Genomic DNA, 16,304 nt, shown 5'->3' on the forward strand with positions numbered 1-16,304 from the left:
GATAATTCCTTGAAAGGAGGAGGATTGCTAGTTTGATTCAAGGATTTCTCTTGAACCTATGAGCTGCTATCAAAAGCGGAACCCCTTTTTATTTATGAATTACGTATGGATAAGCATTAGCATTCAGCTCAGGACAACCTGATTCCCCATTTTAAAGAGTCTGCTGGGTACAGACGGCAACTAACAACAACTACGTACCGAGGGGCCTTTCCCCACCCAGCTCCGCCTCTCTTAAGTGCGCTGCCGGCAATGCTAAGGAGCCAGGGCCGGGGAAATGGTTCTTTCTGCGCCTTCTGTTCCGGGCCGGGGGTCACCGAACAGAGCTGGAACTGCGGCCTAAGGAGAGGGTCCGTGGGGTCCAAAATGCCCCACCGGGGAGGTACTGGGCCCTCCGATTTCAGGAGCAGGATCTAGGGCGCTGATCAGACGCGGCCGAGAGGCGGCGCTAATCCCAAGGTCTCGGAAAGGCCAGCGGATCTCGGGAGGGGGCGCCCGATCCCGCTTCTCCAACGCCGCTTCCCGGGAAGTTTCAAGTTTGAAAGTCCTGGTAGAGGAGCCAGGGCTTCCGGAACCGGAGTAGTCGAGAGGAGGGGCCCGAGCGGCACCATGGAGGAGGGGGCGCCGCGGCAGGTGAACTGCATCCGGAGAGGGCGGGCCCCGGGCGGGGGCCGAGGGGGTGAGGGGAAAGCTTCCGCCGCGCCCCGAGTCCCGTCCTCTCCATCCGCGACCCCCACCCTTCCCCGCATCCCTTCCCAGTCCCAGTCCCTGTCCCGGGCCCCGCTACGTCTTCTCAAAGAAGATCTGCGCACTGGGGTTATTCCCTAAATCAGCCACGAGGTGACTCAGAGCAGCCTCTAGTCAGGCCAGCCCATGAGCACGTCTGAATCGTCAATCAGAGCCACCTGGACAGGCCCCAGAGTTTCCTAAAATCGGTTCTTCCAGGCGGGACACCAGGGGCAGTGGGAATTAGCCGGGAAAGCAAAGGGGGTTCGTGTGGGCACTTGGGAAGGGACCCTGGGCGTGAAGAGGCTGTGTGCGCGTAAAAAGGGGTCCCAGAAGGGGGCCAGTCTGCACACCTGCGGGGTCTTTCCCCGAGCTCACGAGGCGCGCGGGGAATGTACACGAGGGGAAGGTCCTAGCACAGCGCCGGGGCGGAACCTCCAGGCACACAGAGTTCCAGCCCAGAACGCCGCGGCCGGCGGGGTTCCAGCCCAAAGTTGGCAGTCGGCGCGAGTGGGCACAGGGGGCCAAGCCTGTGTATGCGTCTGTTACTGGGGAGGGGGAGGTGCCCTAGCCCAACGCAAACGTGTGTATACAAGATAGGGCCCCAGCAGAACAGACAGGACCATGGGGTATGTCCAGGGGTGAGGTGTCCTAAGCAGAGATTACTTGAGCTCCCCCTACCCCAAACGCTTAGAGAGCCTTCAAGCCTGCGTCCACCCCCTCTCCCACCCTCTTCCTCCGGAGGTCCGTCTGCTCCTTTCAGCGGTGGCTTGTACACATTTTCCTATTTCCTTCAAGCCTCCGCCCAGCAGCAGCAGGGTGACTCAGGACCCTGGTGGCCGGGCCCCTAGCTCCATGGGATCTTTGTTTGCTCAGGCCTTTGGCTCTGGCTCTCTCGCCTAGGGCGGTCAAAGGATTTCCTGAGCCTCGCCCCTGCCCTCCCCAGCTAGGCCCAGCGGGCCTAGGGCAGACCTGGGGTGGGGACCCTGAGACTGGGGTGCCTACCCCTTCTACGGTGCTCAGGAGATGGAGAGGCGAAAGGTAAGGTGGAGGGTATAGGGGGCCCTGCAAGAGTTGGGGTGGGCATCAGCAGTTACTCTGCGCTGAGGTCAGCTTTGGCACCAGTCAGTTTGAAATGGCCTCTGGGAAGGAGGTTTTCCTCTTCCTTGCTCCAGCCTGGAGTGAGGTAGTGAGGGCTTCCTCCTTTCCCCAGGAACCGATCTGGGAGTGGGCCCTCTATAAAAATGGCATGGGGGGTGGGCACCTGACCGCCTCTCACTTCAGGAGGGGGAGAGAAAATCACGATCACATCAGCCCAAAGCTGAATCCAATGAGGTGGAGGTCAGACGTACCTCCTCTCTTCAACCTTTTTACCAAATCTAAAACCAGCCATCTCTCCCTCGGTACTCTCTGCTTCTCTGTTGGGTTTGATAATTCCTTGCAATGGCCATACAACTCACAGACCATACTCACAGTTAAGGAGTTTATTAGGGAAGTTCAAAAAATAAATAAATAATATAAACCCACTGCTGTTGAGTCAATTCTGACTCAGAGTGGCCCCACAGGACAGAATAGAACTGCGCCATAGGGTTTCTAAGGCCATAAAACTTTACAGAAGCAGACTGCCACATCTTTCTCCAGAGGAGCAGCAGGTGGGTTCGAACCATTGACCTTTCAGGTAGCAGCTGAGCACTTTAACCACTGCACCACCAGGGCTCCTTATTAGGGAAGTAACAGGTTACAATTCAGGATCAGGAACAACTCAGGACACAGTTCTTCCATCAGGACAGCCTCTTCTCAGCTGTGCCCGCAGGCAGGCCTCTCTCTGGCCCTTGGTCCCTCAGCCTCTCAGCCCAGCCTCTGTCTGCTTGGGCAAGTGTTACAAAGCTCTTTAGCTCTGCCAGTAAGTGCCCAGGGACCCCCCACTCCACAAGGAAGCCTCCTGCCTGAAGGCTCTCAGGTCTCTTGCTCAGTGGATCCCTAGGTCAGCACACCCACTGTAACAGCCTTGCTCCTTGGGCCGGGAGACCCACTGCTCTGTCTCTTGTTGGTCTGCTCTCCTTTCCCTGTCATCCCAACTCACTGTCTTATGCCATCTCCAGTGTTACGGCTTTCTCTCTCTGTCTCCTGGGTATAGAAGGTTCTCAACACAGGGACCCCGAGTCTGAAGGATGCACTCCACTTGAACCTTTTCTTCTTGGTGGTGGTGAAGTCTCCCCTGTCCACCTATAGGATGGCTCATTTTAAGCCTAGCGGGATGGCAAAATTGACCAATCCCCTTGTTAGGGTTCCATATACCTTATTTGCATGGTCCCACCCTCACAAGGGTGCCATGCACCTTATCTGCATTATTAACAAGCTATCCAACCCCCTTGGTGGGCCACAAGTACCTCATTTGCATAGTCCCACCCTATCATTTGGCAGGAGTTAAAAGGCCATGTAAAAGTGATCCATTGTACTGTACTCTTTGCCACCTGTGGTATTGGAGCATCAGGGGAACAAGCCCTGACCTCTCATTCAGGCCTCTGATTGCCTTCTCCAAGTAGCTCGGCACAACCCTTCTCAGCAGTGAACCTCTTTTTTCATCTACCCTGGCTCCCAAATATAGAGAAAGCATCCTGATTAAGGGTAGCTGACAGGGAGAGGCTGTGGCCCAAGAGATGGTGACATCTTCTCTGGGTTGTGACCTTATAGACTACTTAACCTTTCTGTGTCTCAGTTTCCTCATCTGTAAAATGGGGATAATGGCACCCACCTCATGGGGTTAGTATGATGATTAAGGAGTTAGTATATGTAAAGCTCTAGAACAGAACCTGGCACCAAGCAAGCACCATTTCGAAGTGTCAGCTATTTTTCTCCCTCTCTTTTCTTTTTCTGAATGGCAGAGGGCAGCAGAGTGAGCTGGATAAGTGGCCTTTCAGGTACCATCTCACATAGGTGCACTGAACTCTAAGGTCAGAGAAGTTTCTCAAACCTGTATCTGTTGGTCCTGGGTACTGCCCACTCCTCTCTCTCCCTCCGGCAGATGGTAGGGGCTGCATGGTGTGACTTCTCTGCCTTTCTGCAGCCTGGGGCAGGCCAGCGGCCCCCAGAGGATGAGAAAGAGCTGATCCGCCGGGCCATCCAGAAGGAGTTGAAGATCAAGGAGGGTGTAGAGAACCTGCGGCGTGTGGTCACAGACCGCCGCCACCTGGGCCACGTGCAGCAGCTGCTGCGGTCCTCCAACCGCCGCCTGGAGCAGCTGCATGGGGAGCTTCGGGAACTGCACGCCCGCATCCTGTTGCCCAGCCTGGGGCCTGGCCCATCTGGTGAGTGAGGCATGTGAGCAGACCCCTCAAGACAGGAGGTACTGGACTGGACTGAGCTGTCTCCTGGGCCTTACTCCTGCCCACTGTGTGGCCCCAGGCAGGCTGCCTCACCCCTCTGAGCCTCCTCAGGGTATCCCCTGCCAATGCCCCTCAGGAGGGGAAAAGGAGAGGCGAGATCTAGGCTCTAGGTGAGGGGTTCATGTGCCCCACACTCCCTGTGCACAGAACCTGTGGCTTCGGGACCCCAACTGCGGGCAGAGCAACCAAGGGCTCGGCACCTGGAGGCTCTAAGGAGGCAGCTGCAGGTGGAGCTGAAAGTAAAGCAGGGGGCTGAGAATATGACCCACACATGTGCCAGTGGCACCCCTAAGGTAAGGCTCTTGGGGTCTGATGGGGGAGGCACAGCCCTAGCCTCCAATCTGATGAGAGAGGCATGGCTCTCAGGTTATTAGGGGAAGTGCAGCTACAACCCCTATTCTGAAAAGAAAGTGCAAACCAGCCTCTAAAGGAGACACAGTCCCAACCCTTAGTCTAATGGAGGAGGCATAGCCCCAAATTCCAATTAGGTGGGGGAAGTATGGCTCTAACCCCTAGTCTAACAGAGAGAATAAGACACTGGTCTAATGCTGGAATCTAGCCTAAGTTCCCAGTCTGGTAGGGAAGGCACAGCCCAGTCCCATCTTCCAGCATGATGGGAGCTCAACCCCAGGCCATGTCTTACCGGAGGGGCTTAACCCTGGCTCTGATATGATGAGGGAGGCTTAGCACCAACCCTGATCTGATGGGGGAAGACTTGACCACAGCTCTGGTCTGGTCTGAAAGGGGAGGCTCTATCCCAGACCTGGTCTAACAGGGGAGGCTTGACTGCAGTCCTTGGTCTGATGGGGAGGCTTTGGCCCAGCCCTGGTCTGATGGACCATATGTTGTGCAACCCCGTAGGAAAGGAAGCTCCTGGCAGCTGTCCAGCAGATGCTAAGGGACAGCCAGCTGAAGGTGGCCTTACTACGGATGAAAATCAGCAGACTGGAGGCCAGTGAGTCCCCTGAGCCAGGTGAGGCCTTGAGAAGCAGAGATGGGCAGGGCAGAGCAGGGCATGGGCCTGAGGGCCCAGAGGGATCCTGCTTGGCCCCCTCCTCCCTAGGTCCCGAGTTGCTGGTGGAGGAGCTGAGGCACCGACTGCGGATTGAAGTTGCCGTGGCTGAAGGTGCTAAGAACGTGGTGAAATTACTCGGCAGCCGGCGAACACAGGACCGCAAGGCGCTTGTTGAGGTCAGGCCATGGCCCTCTCCTCTTCCTACTCCCCCCCATGGGTTAGCTTGTTCCCATTTCCCCTCTGCAGTGGTGGGCGGCACCACTGGCCTAGCTGTGTGAGTGCAAGTGAGGAAACAGGGGGCACGTCCTGTCCAGACCTCATGGGGCTGGCGGGGGTGGGGGGTGTCTCAAGGTGGCCTAGGCTGCTGTGTCCACCTCTATCCCCTCCTGCAGGCTCAGGCCCAGCTCCAGGAGTCCTCCCAGAAACTGGACCTCCTGAGGCTGGCCTTGGAGCAATTGCTGGAGGGACTGCCCCCTGCCCACCCGCTGCGTGGCAGTGTGGCCCGGGAGCTACAGACTGCTGTGCCTGGGAACCCTCAGCCTTCAGGGACACTTGTGAAACCCGCCACTCTGACAGGTAGCCAGGAATCCCATCCCTTTGCAGCTCTCCTTGTCTTGCACGGATGACCTTGAAGCATGGTAGGGGAGAGCTTCGGAGTAGAGTTCCAGTCATGGCCCCACCGCCCGTTAGCTGTGTGACCTTGGTCAACTAACATCCCCCTTGTGAACCTTAGTTTATCCATCTGTAAAATGGGAATAATAGCACCTATCTCATAGGGTTGCTGTGAAGCCTCGGTGAGTTGTTGCACGTGAAGTGCTAAGCACAGTGCCTGGCACAGTCAGCACTCAATCAGTGTAAACTGTTGTTTAAATCAGTAACCATGACAGTGGTTAAAATCCCAGTGTTGGGGAACTTACAGTCCTGGAGGCCTTGGTTCCTAGTCCTGGGCAGCTCCGACTATTAGAAAGTTCATTCTTATCCCAAGATGAGTTCTGCCTCCTTGTAGCAGCAGCCGAACTGCAGTCAACAAATAATCTGAGAGCATTGACTTTGCAGCCCTGAGTTTCCCACCTGGGATACAGCGTGAACTAGACAGCCCAGTCCCTGCCTGCACAGAGCATTAGTGCGGGGGCAGACAGGCCACATTCTGTTGTGAGCAGAGCTGAGAAGGGGAAGTATGGGGGCTGGGTGGGGTCCCTCAGCTGGCCTTGGGAAATCAGAGCATGCTGCCTGGAAGAGGTGGTCTCTGAGCTTGGTTTTGAAGGACCTGTGAGAGTTGTCTAGGTAGACAAGTTGGGGAAGGCAGAGCCTTAAAAAGCTTGAAATTCAGCTACGCAGGGCCACCCTATATCCTGTCTCCTGGCTAGATACCCCATTCCCTCCAGGCATTCTTCCTAAGATGGTTTTCCCACCCTGGGCACCTGCCTTTGTTTATAAGTTCTCTGAATGTACCCCTCCCAGGCCTGGACTCCCTAAATGGTGCTCTTGGGCCCAGTTTGTGTCCTGAAAAGCTGCTTGATTCCCATGCTTCTTGAGAGCCAAAGCTCTAATGACCCTAAAAATCAGCCCATACATTTTGCACCCTTTGTGAAAGGTGGGGCAGAGCTGGGATTCATCTGCACTGTATAGATGGGGAAACTGAGGCACAGGGAGGAAGTGGGACAGGAAGCAAGGCCTCCTGCTCCCTGCCCCAAGCTCTAGACCCTGAGCCCTAGGCATCTCATTATGTTCTGTGGCTTTGTGTGGCCTGGACTGAGGTCTGAGCCTGTGTGTCCCGGCACATAGAGGGTACTTAGGAAGGGGTGCCAGATGGTCTACCCTGAGGGTGGCACGTGGCTGCCAAGCCTACTGTGGACAGGGCCCGGGTTAAGCCACCTCCAGGAGAAGCTGCCATTCCTGGGGCCCATTTGTGGCGGTGGAGGGATGATGGAGGATGACAACTTACCACACACTGCCACCCGTGCCTTCCCACAGGGACGTTGCAGGTCCACCTCCTGGGCTGTGAGCACCTCCTGACAGCTGTGCCTGGACGTTCTCCAGCAGCTGCCCTGGCTGGGAGCCCCTCCGAGGGCTGGCTTTGGGCCAGGGCCAAGCAGCATCGTGGTGTTGGAGAGCTGGCTAGTGAGTAGGGGGCTATGGGGGGCAGCAGGGGCCTGTGCTCTCAGCCTGCCCTAAGCCCTGCCTCTGGCCTTACAGGCGAGGTGCTGGCTGTTCTGAAGGTGGACAACCGTGTTGTGGGCCAGACAGGCTGGGGGCCAGTGGCCAAGCAGTCCTGGGACCAGACCTTTGTCATCCCCCTGGAGCGTGTAAGGCTGGCCTTGTGAAGTAACGGCTACCCTTGGGCCAGGGGGCAGAAGGCTGACCAAGTGGGGCTGGTTCTATGCTTTCATCCCCAACCTGGCCCTCCTTGATTTAGGCCCGTGAGCTGGAGATTGGGGTGCATTGGCGAGACTGGCGGCAGCTGTGTGGTGTGGCCTTCCTGAGGCTTGAAGACTTCCTGGACAATGCCTGTCACCAGCTCTCTCTCAGCCTGGTACCTCAAGGGCTGCTCTTTGCCCAGGTGCTCATTGCCTCCTGCCCTCTGACCTGCAGGCCCCTGGGTCCATCAGAGCTAGAAGAGCCTTTGAGACTGTGACCTACCCACACATAGGTGTGGAAATGGAGGTCCAGAGGGAGGCGGTCTCCAAGAATGCAGGATCCCCAGCCCCTCTCTGGGCCAGTGGAGACAACACTGCACAGGAGTCTGGGAGCCAGAGTCCTGACTCTGCCCCGCCTTGTGTATGACTGTGGACAGGTGGCTGTCTTCTCTGGCCTCAGTTTCCACACTGGGACCAATGGAGACATAGGCTCCATCTCTCTGAGCCCTCTGGCTCTTGCGTTTGTTGATGTTGGGGGTTCAGGCTGGTACTGGAGGCCAAGGAGGTACCATGGCAGTTAGGATGGAGAGGACTGGTCCTAGCCCTGGCCCCTGCTCCCACAGGTGACCTTCTGTGACCCCATCATTGAGAGGAGGCCTCGGCTGCAGAGGCAGAAACGCATTTTCTCTAAACGCAGAGGTACGAAGGGGGTGAGAGCTGTGCGTGTAGGGTGTACGGCTGGGCCGTTGGGGGCCCCAGGACTAAGCCCCTTCTTTGCTCCTCAGGCCAGGACTTCCTGAGGGCTTCCCAGATGAACCTCAGCATGGTGGCCTGGGGGCGCTTGGTCATGAACCTGCTGCCCCCTTGCAGCTCTCCAAGCACCATCAGCCCCCCTAGAGGCTGCCCCCAGACCCCGACCACAACCCGGGGGGCTGCCAACCCTGCCTCCCCCAGGTGAGGAGCTACCTTGTCCGAACTATATGTTTCTCTGTGGTGTCCACCCCTCGCCAGGTTCTGTCTTTCAGTTTCCATTGCTCACTCTCTGTCTGTCCACTCTGTCTCTTTGCGTGGCTGTGTGCCCATTCCTGCCAGCCATCCCATCGGCCATGTGTCTATTTCCTCCCCACAGTAATTTCCTGCCCAAGAAATCCCCCTTGGAAGAAGAGACAAAGCCCCCACCCAAGCCCCCGCGCCTCTACCTGTCCCCGGAGCCCACCCCCGAGGAGACTCCGGTGAGGGGCAGGGGAGGGCTGAGCTGTAGCTCCTGGGGGTATGGTGGGGGGGGCGGCACAGCTTGGGGAGGGGGAAGGAAGCCCAGTTGGGTTCTGAGCCCCTCTGCCCTCACAGCGCACCAAGCGCCCCCACATGGAGCCCAGGATGGGATTCAGGTTGCCTCCACCAGCCTCACCCACCAGGTACCCCCAACTGAGACATTTATACCCTTACTTGAGATTTGTGTATCCATTCATTCATCACTCTGATGTTCCTTGAGATAGCACTGCCTTGGTCTCAGGTTCTTTCTTGCTGAGCCCACATTATTGAGCTTCACTTGTATGCCAGACTCTAGGAAACTGCTGTCCTAGGACCACCCCCTTGCAGGGCTCTCCAGCCCCTAGCCTGCAAGCCCTGCAGGCGAGGACACGCCAGGACCAGGCATGGAGGGTTTGGAGGGGCTCCTGGTGGGGGCCCAGCCATTGTCCCAGGGGGTTTCCTGTGCCCTCTTTCTCTTGCAGGAAACCCCCCCGGCTTCAGGACTTCCGCTGCTTGGCTGTGCTGGGCCGAGGGCACTTTGGGAAGGTAGTGGGCTAAGGAGGGGGCAGGACACTGAGGTTCTGTGGGGGAAGTGAAGGCTCATGAGGGCTTCCCTGCACTGTCCACCTGGGCTCACCTCTCTTTGCCCCCAGGTCCTCCTGGTCCAATTCAAGGGGACGGGAAAATACTACGCCATCAAAGCGCTGAAGAAACAGGAGGTGCTTGGCCGGGATGAGATAGAGAGGTGTGTAGCAGGGATGTGCCTTCCCCAGGCACCTAGACCCAGAGAGCACCCAAGGTGGCTGGGGCCAGGGCTACGGGCATCCAGAAGGCAGCCGAAGGCTCGTAGGGCTTTGGAAAAGTGACCGTGTCAAGGCTGAGGGTGCAGGCTTTGGGGCAGCTAGGCCTGGGTTTTCTTTTTAGCACCTGCAGTTATTAACTGTGTGCCCCTTGAGCAGGTTTCCTCTTCTCTCTGAAGCTCAGTTTCCTCATCTGTAAACTGGGGACATTGGTGATGTGTGGGTTCACCTACCCACATGAGCCCTGATATATAGAAGCCATCACTCTACCCACTTGGCCCTTTGACTAAGGACCCAGTGAGCCCGAGGTGTCATGTGCGTGGCTGGGTGCAGCCCACGGAGCTCTTCTCTCTAAGACCCATGCCCTGCCCTTCAGCCTGTACTGTGAGAAGCGGATCCTGGAGGCTGTGGGCTGCACTGGGCACCCCTTCCTGCTCTCCCTCCTCGCCTGTTTCCAGACCCCCAGCCACACCTGCTTCGTGACTGAGTTTGCGCCCGGAGGAGACCTTATGATGCAGATCCACGAAGACGTCTTCCCTGAGCCCCAGGCCCGGTACGTTCCCACCCCTCCTGACTGCCTCTGCCACAAGCGTTCTGATTCCCTGTACCCAGTCCCCTTTATCCTGCTTTCTGCAGGCGCTGATATCAGCAGAAGGGTGTGGCGTTAGAGAGGCCTTGGTTCAAATCCTGGCTCTAGCTCTCACAGTGTTTGTGACCCTGGGCCTCGGTTTATGTAGCTGTGAATTGGGCGAGCCAATACTATCTATTTTATTGGGTTGTTGCTGTGAATTGGGGCAATAAGATCTATTTCATAGGATTGTTGCATAGATGAGAGTAACATTTATAAAGTGCCCAGCACAGAGACAGGAACAGCTAGTGCACAATGAATGGCAGCTGGAGCTGTTACCTTTACCCACCAGAGTACAGGCTGTGGAGCTGAGAAGACCTGGGTTCACACATCAGCTCTGCCACTAACTGTGTGACTCTGGGCAGGCACTTACCTGATGTCTTAGATCCTAGTCTGAAAAATAGGCATCACGAGTATTGACTGTAGGGGCTGTTGGCATAGCCCCTGGCACAACTTAAGAGCCCAGGAAGGGTAGGTAGTCAGTGCACAGTGACCTTGGTACACCTTGGGACAGTTAGCTGGAGGAGTCCCCCAACCTGGGCATGATGCTTATCTCAGTTTCTGTCACCTACACTTGTCTTTGGCCCGGGCATCAAGTGTCCCCAGGCTATGCCATCCTGGTGTCTCCCTGCCCTGCCACCCCCCAGTCCTGAACTCTCCCCCATAACCCCCAAGGTTCTACCTGGCCTGTGTGGTCCTGGGGCTGCAGTTCTTACACGAGAAAAAGATCATTTACAGGTAACTTTTGCCCCAGAGATGCTGGGGGTAGGGTGAGTGTGGGCATGGTTGCTGCCCATCCCACTGGACTGCTCTGGAGGTGGGTTGTTGTTCTTTGGGCCTGAGTCCTTACCAGCCCCTGTGATCTGCCCTTTTGCCATCAGGGACCTAAAGTTGGATAACCTCCTGCTGGATGCCCAGGGGTTCCTGAAAATTGCAGACTTTGGGCTATGCAAGGAAGGTAGGTGCAACCTGTGCAGGATCCCACATCCAGCTTTGTGGGTGAGTGGCATCACCCAGGCAGTCTCCTCCTCAATGATGCCTTGGTTCCCCCACCCTGGCCCTCATTCTAGGAAACAGCTGGGCACATTGGCCCTTCTTCCCAGCTCCAAAAGGCTCTTAAAAAAAGACCAACCCAGTTTGCTCTTGGCCAGAGAGGGAGAGCCTGTAGTCAGGGCTGAGACAGGCACTGAGTTCTGCTTCCTATGTGACCTTGGCCCTCTGAGACTTTGAGATCAGAAGAGTTGGCTGGTGGTTCTTACATTCACAGGTGTCATTGTGAACAGGACACGAAGCAGGCATCTAGTATGGATGTTGGTTTTGCAGGGATTGGCTTTGGGGACCGGACAAGCACCTTCTGTGGCACCCCAGAGTTTCTGGCCCCCGAGGTGCTGACTCAGGAGGCCTACACGCGGGCTGTGGACTGGTGGGGCCTGGGTGTGCTACTCTATGAGATGTTGGTGGGTGAGGTGAGTGCTGGGCTGAGGCTGCGGGGGCCTCCAGGTTGGGGAGGGATGGGGTGCCCCTGCACCCTGCTGAGCTCACATCTCCATCCACAGTGCCCGTTCCCAGGGGACACTGAGGAGGAGGTGTTTGACTGCATTGTCAACGAGGATGCCCCATACCCCCGTTTCCTGTCTGTGCAAGCGCTTGAGCTCATTCAGAAGGTAAGCATTGCAAGATCCAGGCCTGGAGCAGATAGCTGCTCACCGCTCACCTGCCCTCTGCCCCTGGACCCTGATTGTGTGCCTGGGGAGGTGGGCAGCACCTGGGCTGAATGCCCTCAGCGAGCACTGCCCTCTCTCCCAGCTCCTCCAGAAGTGCCCAGAGCAACGCCTGGGAGCAGGTGAGCGGGATGCCGAGGAGATCAAGATACAGGCTTTCTTCAGGGTGAGTGGCCAGGGCGGTGGGAGGCCAGTGGCCGCTGGAGTGGGAGGTGTGGTGTGAGCTCAGGGGCTGCGGCTCCCATCTCAGGACCTTCTACCCTTGCCCTCAGGCCACTGACTGGCAGGCAATGCTCACCCGCACCGTCCAGCCCCCCTTCGTGCCCACCCTCTGTGGCCCTGCAGACCTCCGCTACTTTGAGGGCGAGTTCACGGGGTTGCCGCCTGCCCTGACCCCACCTGACCCCCGAAGCCCACTCACCGCCCGCCAACAGGCTGCCTTCCAGGACTTCGACTTTGTGTCAGAGCGATTCCTGGAGCCGTGAGGGCCACCCCCCAGCATCTCTGTCCCCAGACTGTTAGAGCCACCGGCACCTACCCGTGTGCTCGCCTGTGAGTCCTGTTCTGGAGGCCCAGGCCTTGCTTGGTATTTATGAGCTTGTGCGGCATGGGGTGGCAGCATGGGCTGCTCTGTCATGGGGCCTGCTCAGTGCCACTGGGCCAACTGTGCCCCCCTTCCCCTCCTTGCCTCCCAACGAGATGGACCAGAAGGGTGCCACAGGAGTGGCTTGATTTATTTTTTTAATACTTGACTTGCTTTATGGATTATTAAATTTGTAAAACTGTGCACTGGGAGGCAGCCTGGCTTGGGGGGCAGGTAGAGGTCTCAGAAGCCAGGGGTCTGTTTGTGCCTGAGCACCCCATGGGTCCTCTTATTCTCTTTCTTTCTTTGGAGGGCCCAGCTGCCCACTGAGGCAGAGATTCTGTCCTTATGCTCTGCCCTGAGGCCTGGAAAGAAGTAGGCAGGAGTGAGGAGCCCCAGGCCTTTTGAGGGCAGACCCCAGTGGGTGCAGCCCCTCTGGTTTCAGGCACAGGACGGCAGCTCTATCTCCAGCGACCCTAAACAGCCTGGCTGCTGTCCTCCTCCTCCTCAGCCCAGAGGGTCTCCCAGGACCCCGAGGGCCATCCGCAGAAGAAGTGGGCCAGGTTGCGGATCAGGCCACGGTCGAAGGGGTTGCTGGAACGTTGGCGGAGGTAGGCAATACGGTGCGAGGAGATGAACTCCCAGGTGGTGGTGTTGCTGGCCACCAGGTAGAGGTGCGAGGCCAGCAGCAGGCTGGCCACTGATGAGAAGAGAGACAGCAGCAGGAAGGTGGCAAATAGGAGCCCGTTGGACCGTAGCCACAGCCCCCAGGGCTGGAAGAACCGGAGGCCGGACCTGCAGGACAGGGTGGGGGACCCAGAGCTGGGGGTGTAGCAGTGTCCCTCCCTTCCTCCCTCCCTCCCTCTGCTGAGCCGGGGAGAGCCTGGGTGAGCAGGCCATCTGAGAGAGAGTCTGAGGCCCCTGAAGAGGGAGCCCCCGCTCAGCCAATGGAGACCTGGCCTCATATACACCTTGTGGAAACAGGCTGCCTGCCTTCCCCCACGCCCCAGGGCCATGGTGGTGCCTACCATGCCAGGCACAGGGCCCACAGAAGCACCACCAGTTGCAGCGCCAGGTAGGCCACGAAGAGCGGGTGGTTGCGCTCCCCCACGCAGTTCTCCATCCAGGGGCAGTGGTGGTCATAGCGGCGAACGCAGCGGCGGCACTCATGGCAGTGCCGGGCCCTCAGTGGCTGCTGTGGGCGTTGAGGGGAGTCTGGACTTTAACACTGCATCCCCTATGGGTCCACCAATGAGGGGAGGGGCAGGGGTTGGGGTCCAGGCCTGAATCTGAGAGGCCTTCCTGGAGGCTCAGGGTACTGGGGTAAGAAAAAGTCGGGGAGTCTCGACCTCACCCCACCCCGTCCCATGGGGTCCTACATCACCCACCAGCATCAGGCAGTATCTGCAGCGCCGAAGGGGGATGGCCTGAGGGACCATGGCCGTCTGCTCTTCTTTGAGTGCTTCCTGAAAGTGAGGGGACAGGGTATAAATGGGGTCCTCTTGGGAGGCAGATGGCACCATTGGGTGTCTCCCTTGGGGGCCAGCTTAGCTCTGGGTGTGGACAGTTTGGGGCTCATCCCATAGGGATGAAGGAGATTGTATGACCTTTGCAAGTTGCTTTTGCTCTCTGGGCCTTGGTGATTTCCTCATTGTAGGATGAGATTTTAGCTGTTCCTGCCTCCTAGGGCAGGCAAGAGGATTCACTGAGATGCCCCACAAAAACCCACAGCACAGAACCTGGCATGTAGATAGTTACTGGGGCCGTGGGTCCCCTGTTGCTGGGAAGAGGGATTCAGGCCCCCAGGGACCCCCAGGTTACCTGGGGCTGAACGTTCACGTAGCCTGGGTCCATGAGTGACACAGCCAGGTAGAGCAGCAGGGAGCCCAGTACGAGGAGGAGGAAGGTGAGGGGCAAGAGCAACTCCCCCTGTTCTTCCCATTGCCGCAGCTCTGGAGAGGCCAGAGGAGAAGAGTGAGGCTGGTGCTGGGGCCAAATGGAAGGGTGTGGGGGTGGGGCAGCTGGAGATGGGGAAGAGTATTCTTGGCTGAGCAAAGACCTGGAGACGGGGTTCGAAGAGTGGTCAGGTGTGGGCCCATCATGAGGCCCAGGAGAAAGAAGTTGGGAGTGAGGAAAAAATAGAAAAGCAGTGTGTATTTTATCTGGAAGGTTATAGGGAACCACAGAAGGTTATAGGGTCAGATTTGTGTTTCTGAAAGCCTTTCTGCTGCTGGAGAGAAGATGGATTAGAGGCGGAGCCTGGAGGCTGAGAGGCCTGTGCAGGCAGGAGAGGAGGGTGGCTGGACAAGGGCTCTGGCAGGAAGGATGGAGAGGAGTGGGGGACAGAGGGAGGATAAGGAGATTGAAAGGGCCAGGCTTGACCAGATGTGGGGAGAAAGGAGGGGTTCAGGCCAACTCCCAGGTCTCTGGCATCTGCGATGGGGAGAGACTGGCCAGGTCTGCAATGCCCATGGGACAGAGGCAAAAGAGGGCAGGGCTGGCAGGCTTGGATGCTGCAGAGGGACAAGAGGGAGCCCAGGCCTGGGTCCATGGAGGTGAGCGAGGATTGTTTTGTGGGGGGTGGGGGGAGGGTAGAGGGACTGAAGAGTGAGGGGACATGAGTCAGCCAGGCAGCAGAGTGGACAACTAGTACTTCTTAGTTGTAAAAGGATGCAAAGAAGGAAAGGAGGCTGAGAGATCCTTTTGTGGTGGGTAGACCTGAGCACCTGAGCAGGTGTTTAGGCTGAAGGGAGAGGTGGTTGAGGAGCCTTGAGGTGGTTTTGGGAAGAAAGTAAGAACCAGTCCAGGGGCTGAGGCTGCAGCAAAGAGGGAGGGGTGGGGGCTGGGAGGAGTGGGTGGTATTAGGGAGGGTCAGAACTTGTAATGGAGGCCCTCAGTCATAGGTAAAGCCCTGGGTAGGGGGCTACTGGGGAATGATAGGGCTTGGGGAGGTAAATGGGCGTTACAGGGCAGGAAGTGAGGATGGGGAACTGGCCGCTTCCCGCTTGCCAGTCAGGATGTTCTCTCTCCTCTTGACAGAGAATAGGGAGCCTGGAGTTGGGCAGCTAGTGGCCATCAGGGTGGGCGGGATGCCGGTCCTTGAATCTAGCTGATTCTCGGAATCTTACGGACACGGAAGGTTGGGAGTCAATTCCTGGGAAGGATCGGGTGGGTCCTGCGATCAGGGAAGATGGGGGCTCGAGTCGATCCTCCGATCTGGTGGGCACCGGATGGGTCCTGGGATGGACAGGGCATCTGACAGGGGTCAGGAAGATGCTGGGATCAATTGTGAATCAACTGGGAATCAGGCAGAAAGCAGGTGGCTCTTGGAATAGGTGGGGAGCGGGGCCTCGGGAGCTGGAGATCGGGTGGATCCTGGGATCTCTGGGGGTCCAGCAGAGTCCCAAAGGTCTGGGGAGCCACGCGGGGTCGGGTGGGTCCGGGGTCGCGCAGGGTCCGGCTCACCGGTATCGTGCAGGAAGAGCACCAGCGTTATCCCCCAGGTCAGCACAGTGTGCCCGGTCCGCACCAGGACCCCAGGACTGAGGAGCGCCCAGGGCGCCATCGCCTCTTCCCGGGGCCCCACCCGGAAGAAGCGCCCGGAGGGGCGGGCCCTCTAAGGGAGAGAGGCTGTGGCCACTCGGGGATTGGAGAATCCTGGAGGTGGGCGGGGCCGGGTTGGGCCAAGGAGGCTGCTATTGGACGGAAGATACTGCCGAGTGGGCCCTCGAGCCAACAGGTACCTGAAAAGCCTGGGGGCGGGGCCGGTGCCTGCGCGCAGCCCGTAACTACCCCAACGCTAATCCCCACCAGCCAGGTAACTTTGCGAAGGCCGAAGAG

The 16,304-nt window shown here is 57.9% G+C and overlaps 2 protein-coding genes across 4 annotated transcripts; one reads left to right on the plus strand and one right to left on the minus strand.

Moving 5' to 3' along the window:
* Positions 1 to 446: 446 nt before the first annotated feature.
* On the plus strand, positions 447 to 12,504 carry PKN3 (protein kinase N3). Of its 2 annotated transcripts, none has more exons than XM_049896340.1 (22): positions 447 to 630; positions 3,791 to 4,031; positions 4,257 to 4,402; positions 4,971 to 5,082; positions 5,173 to 5,300; positions 5,517 to 5,700; positions 7,099 to 7,245; positions 7,321 to 7,430; positions 7,541 to 7,684; positions 8,105 to 8,180; positions 8,267 to 8,435; positions 8,611 to 8,713; positions 8,829 to 8,896; positions 9,215 to 9,278; positions 9,386 to 9,477; positions 9,909 to 10,085; positions 10,836 to 10,898; positions 11,042 to 11,118; positions 11,484 to 11,626; positions 11,717 to 11,824; positions 11,967 to 12,047; positions 12,154 to 12,504. In XM_049896340.1, the coding sequence occupies exons 1-22, from the start codon at positions 607 to 609 to the stop codon at positions 12,364 to 12,366; spliced, it is 2,670 nt and encodes an 889-aa protein (XP_049752297.1). In that variant the 5' UTR covers positions 447 to 606; the 3' UTR covers positions 12,367 to 12,504. The 2 variants fall into 2 exon arrangements, with proteins under 2 accessions (XP_049752297.1, XP_049752296.1); XM_049896339.1 differs by lacking the exon at positions 447 to 630 and adding an exon at positions 639 to 1,764 and having other exon boundaries at positions 3,749 to 4,031.
* A 432-nt stretch (positions 12,505 to 12,936) lies between these two features.
* ZDHHC12 (zinc finger DHHC-type palmitoyltransferase 12) lies at positions 12,937 to 16,082 on the minus strand. Of its 2 annotated transcripts, none has more exons than XM_049896341.1 (5): positions 15,930 to 16,079; positions 14,286 to 14,416; positions 13,853 to 13,930; positions 13,493 to 13,659; positions 12,937 to 13,259 (listed from the first exon to the last, which is right to left on the minus strand). In XM_049896341.1, the coding sequence occupies exons 1-5, from the start codon at positions 16,027 to 16,029 to the stop codon at positions 12,941 to 12,943; spliced, it is 795 nt and encodes a 264-aa protein (XP_049752298.1). In that variant the 5' UTR covers positions 16,030 to 16,079; the 3' UTR covers positions 12,937 to 12,940. The 2 variants fall into 2 exon arrangements, with proteins under 2 accessions (XP_049752298.1, XP_049752299.1); XM_049896342.1 differs by having other exon boundaries at positions 13,036 to 13,237; positions 15,930 to 16,082.
* Positions 16,083 to 16,304: the final 222 nt, after the last annotated feature.

The sequence above is a fragment of the Elephas maximus genome, chromosome 9, assembly GCF_024166365.1.
Source record: "Elephas maximus indicus isolate mEleMax1 chromosome 9, mEleMax1 primary haplotype, whole genome shotgun sequence".
Lineage (NCBI taxonomy): Eukaryota > Metazoa > Chordata > Mammalia > Proboscidea > Elephantidae > Elephas > Elephas maximus.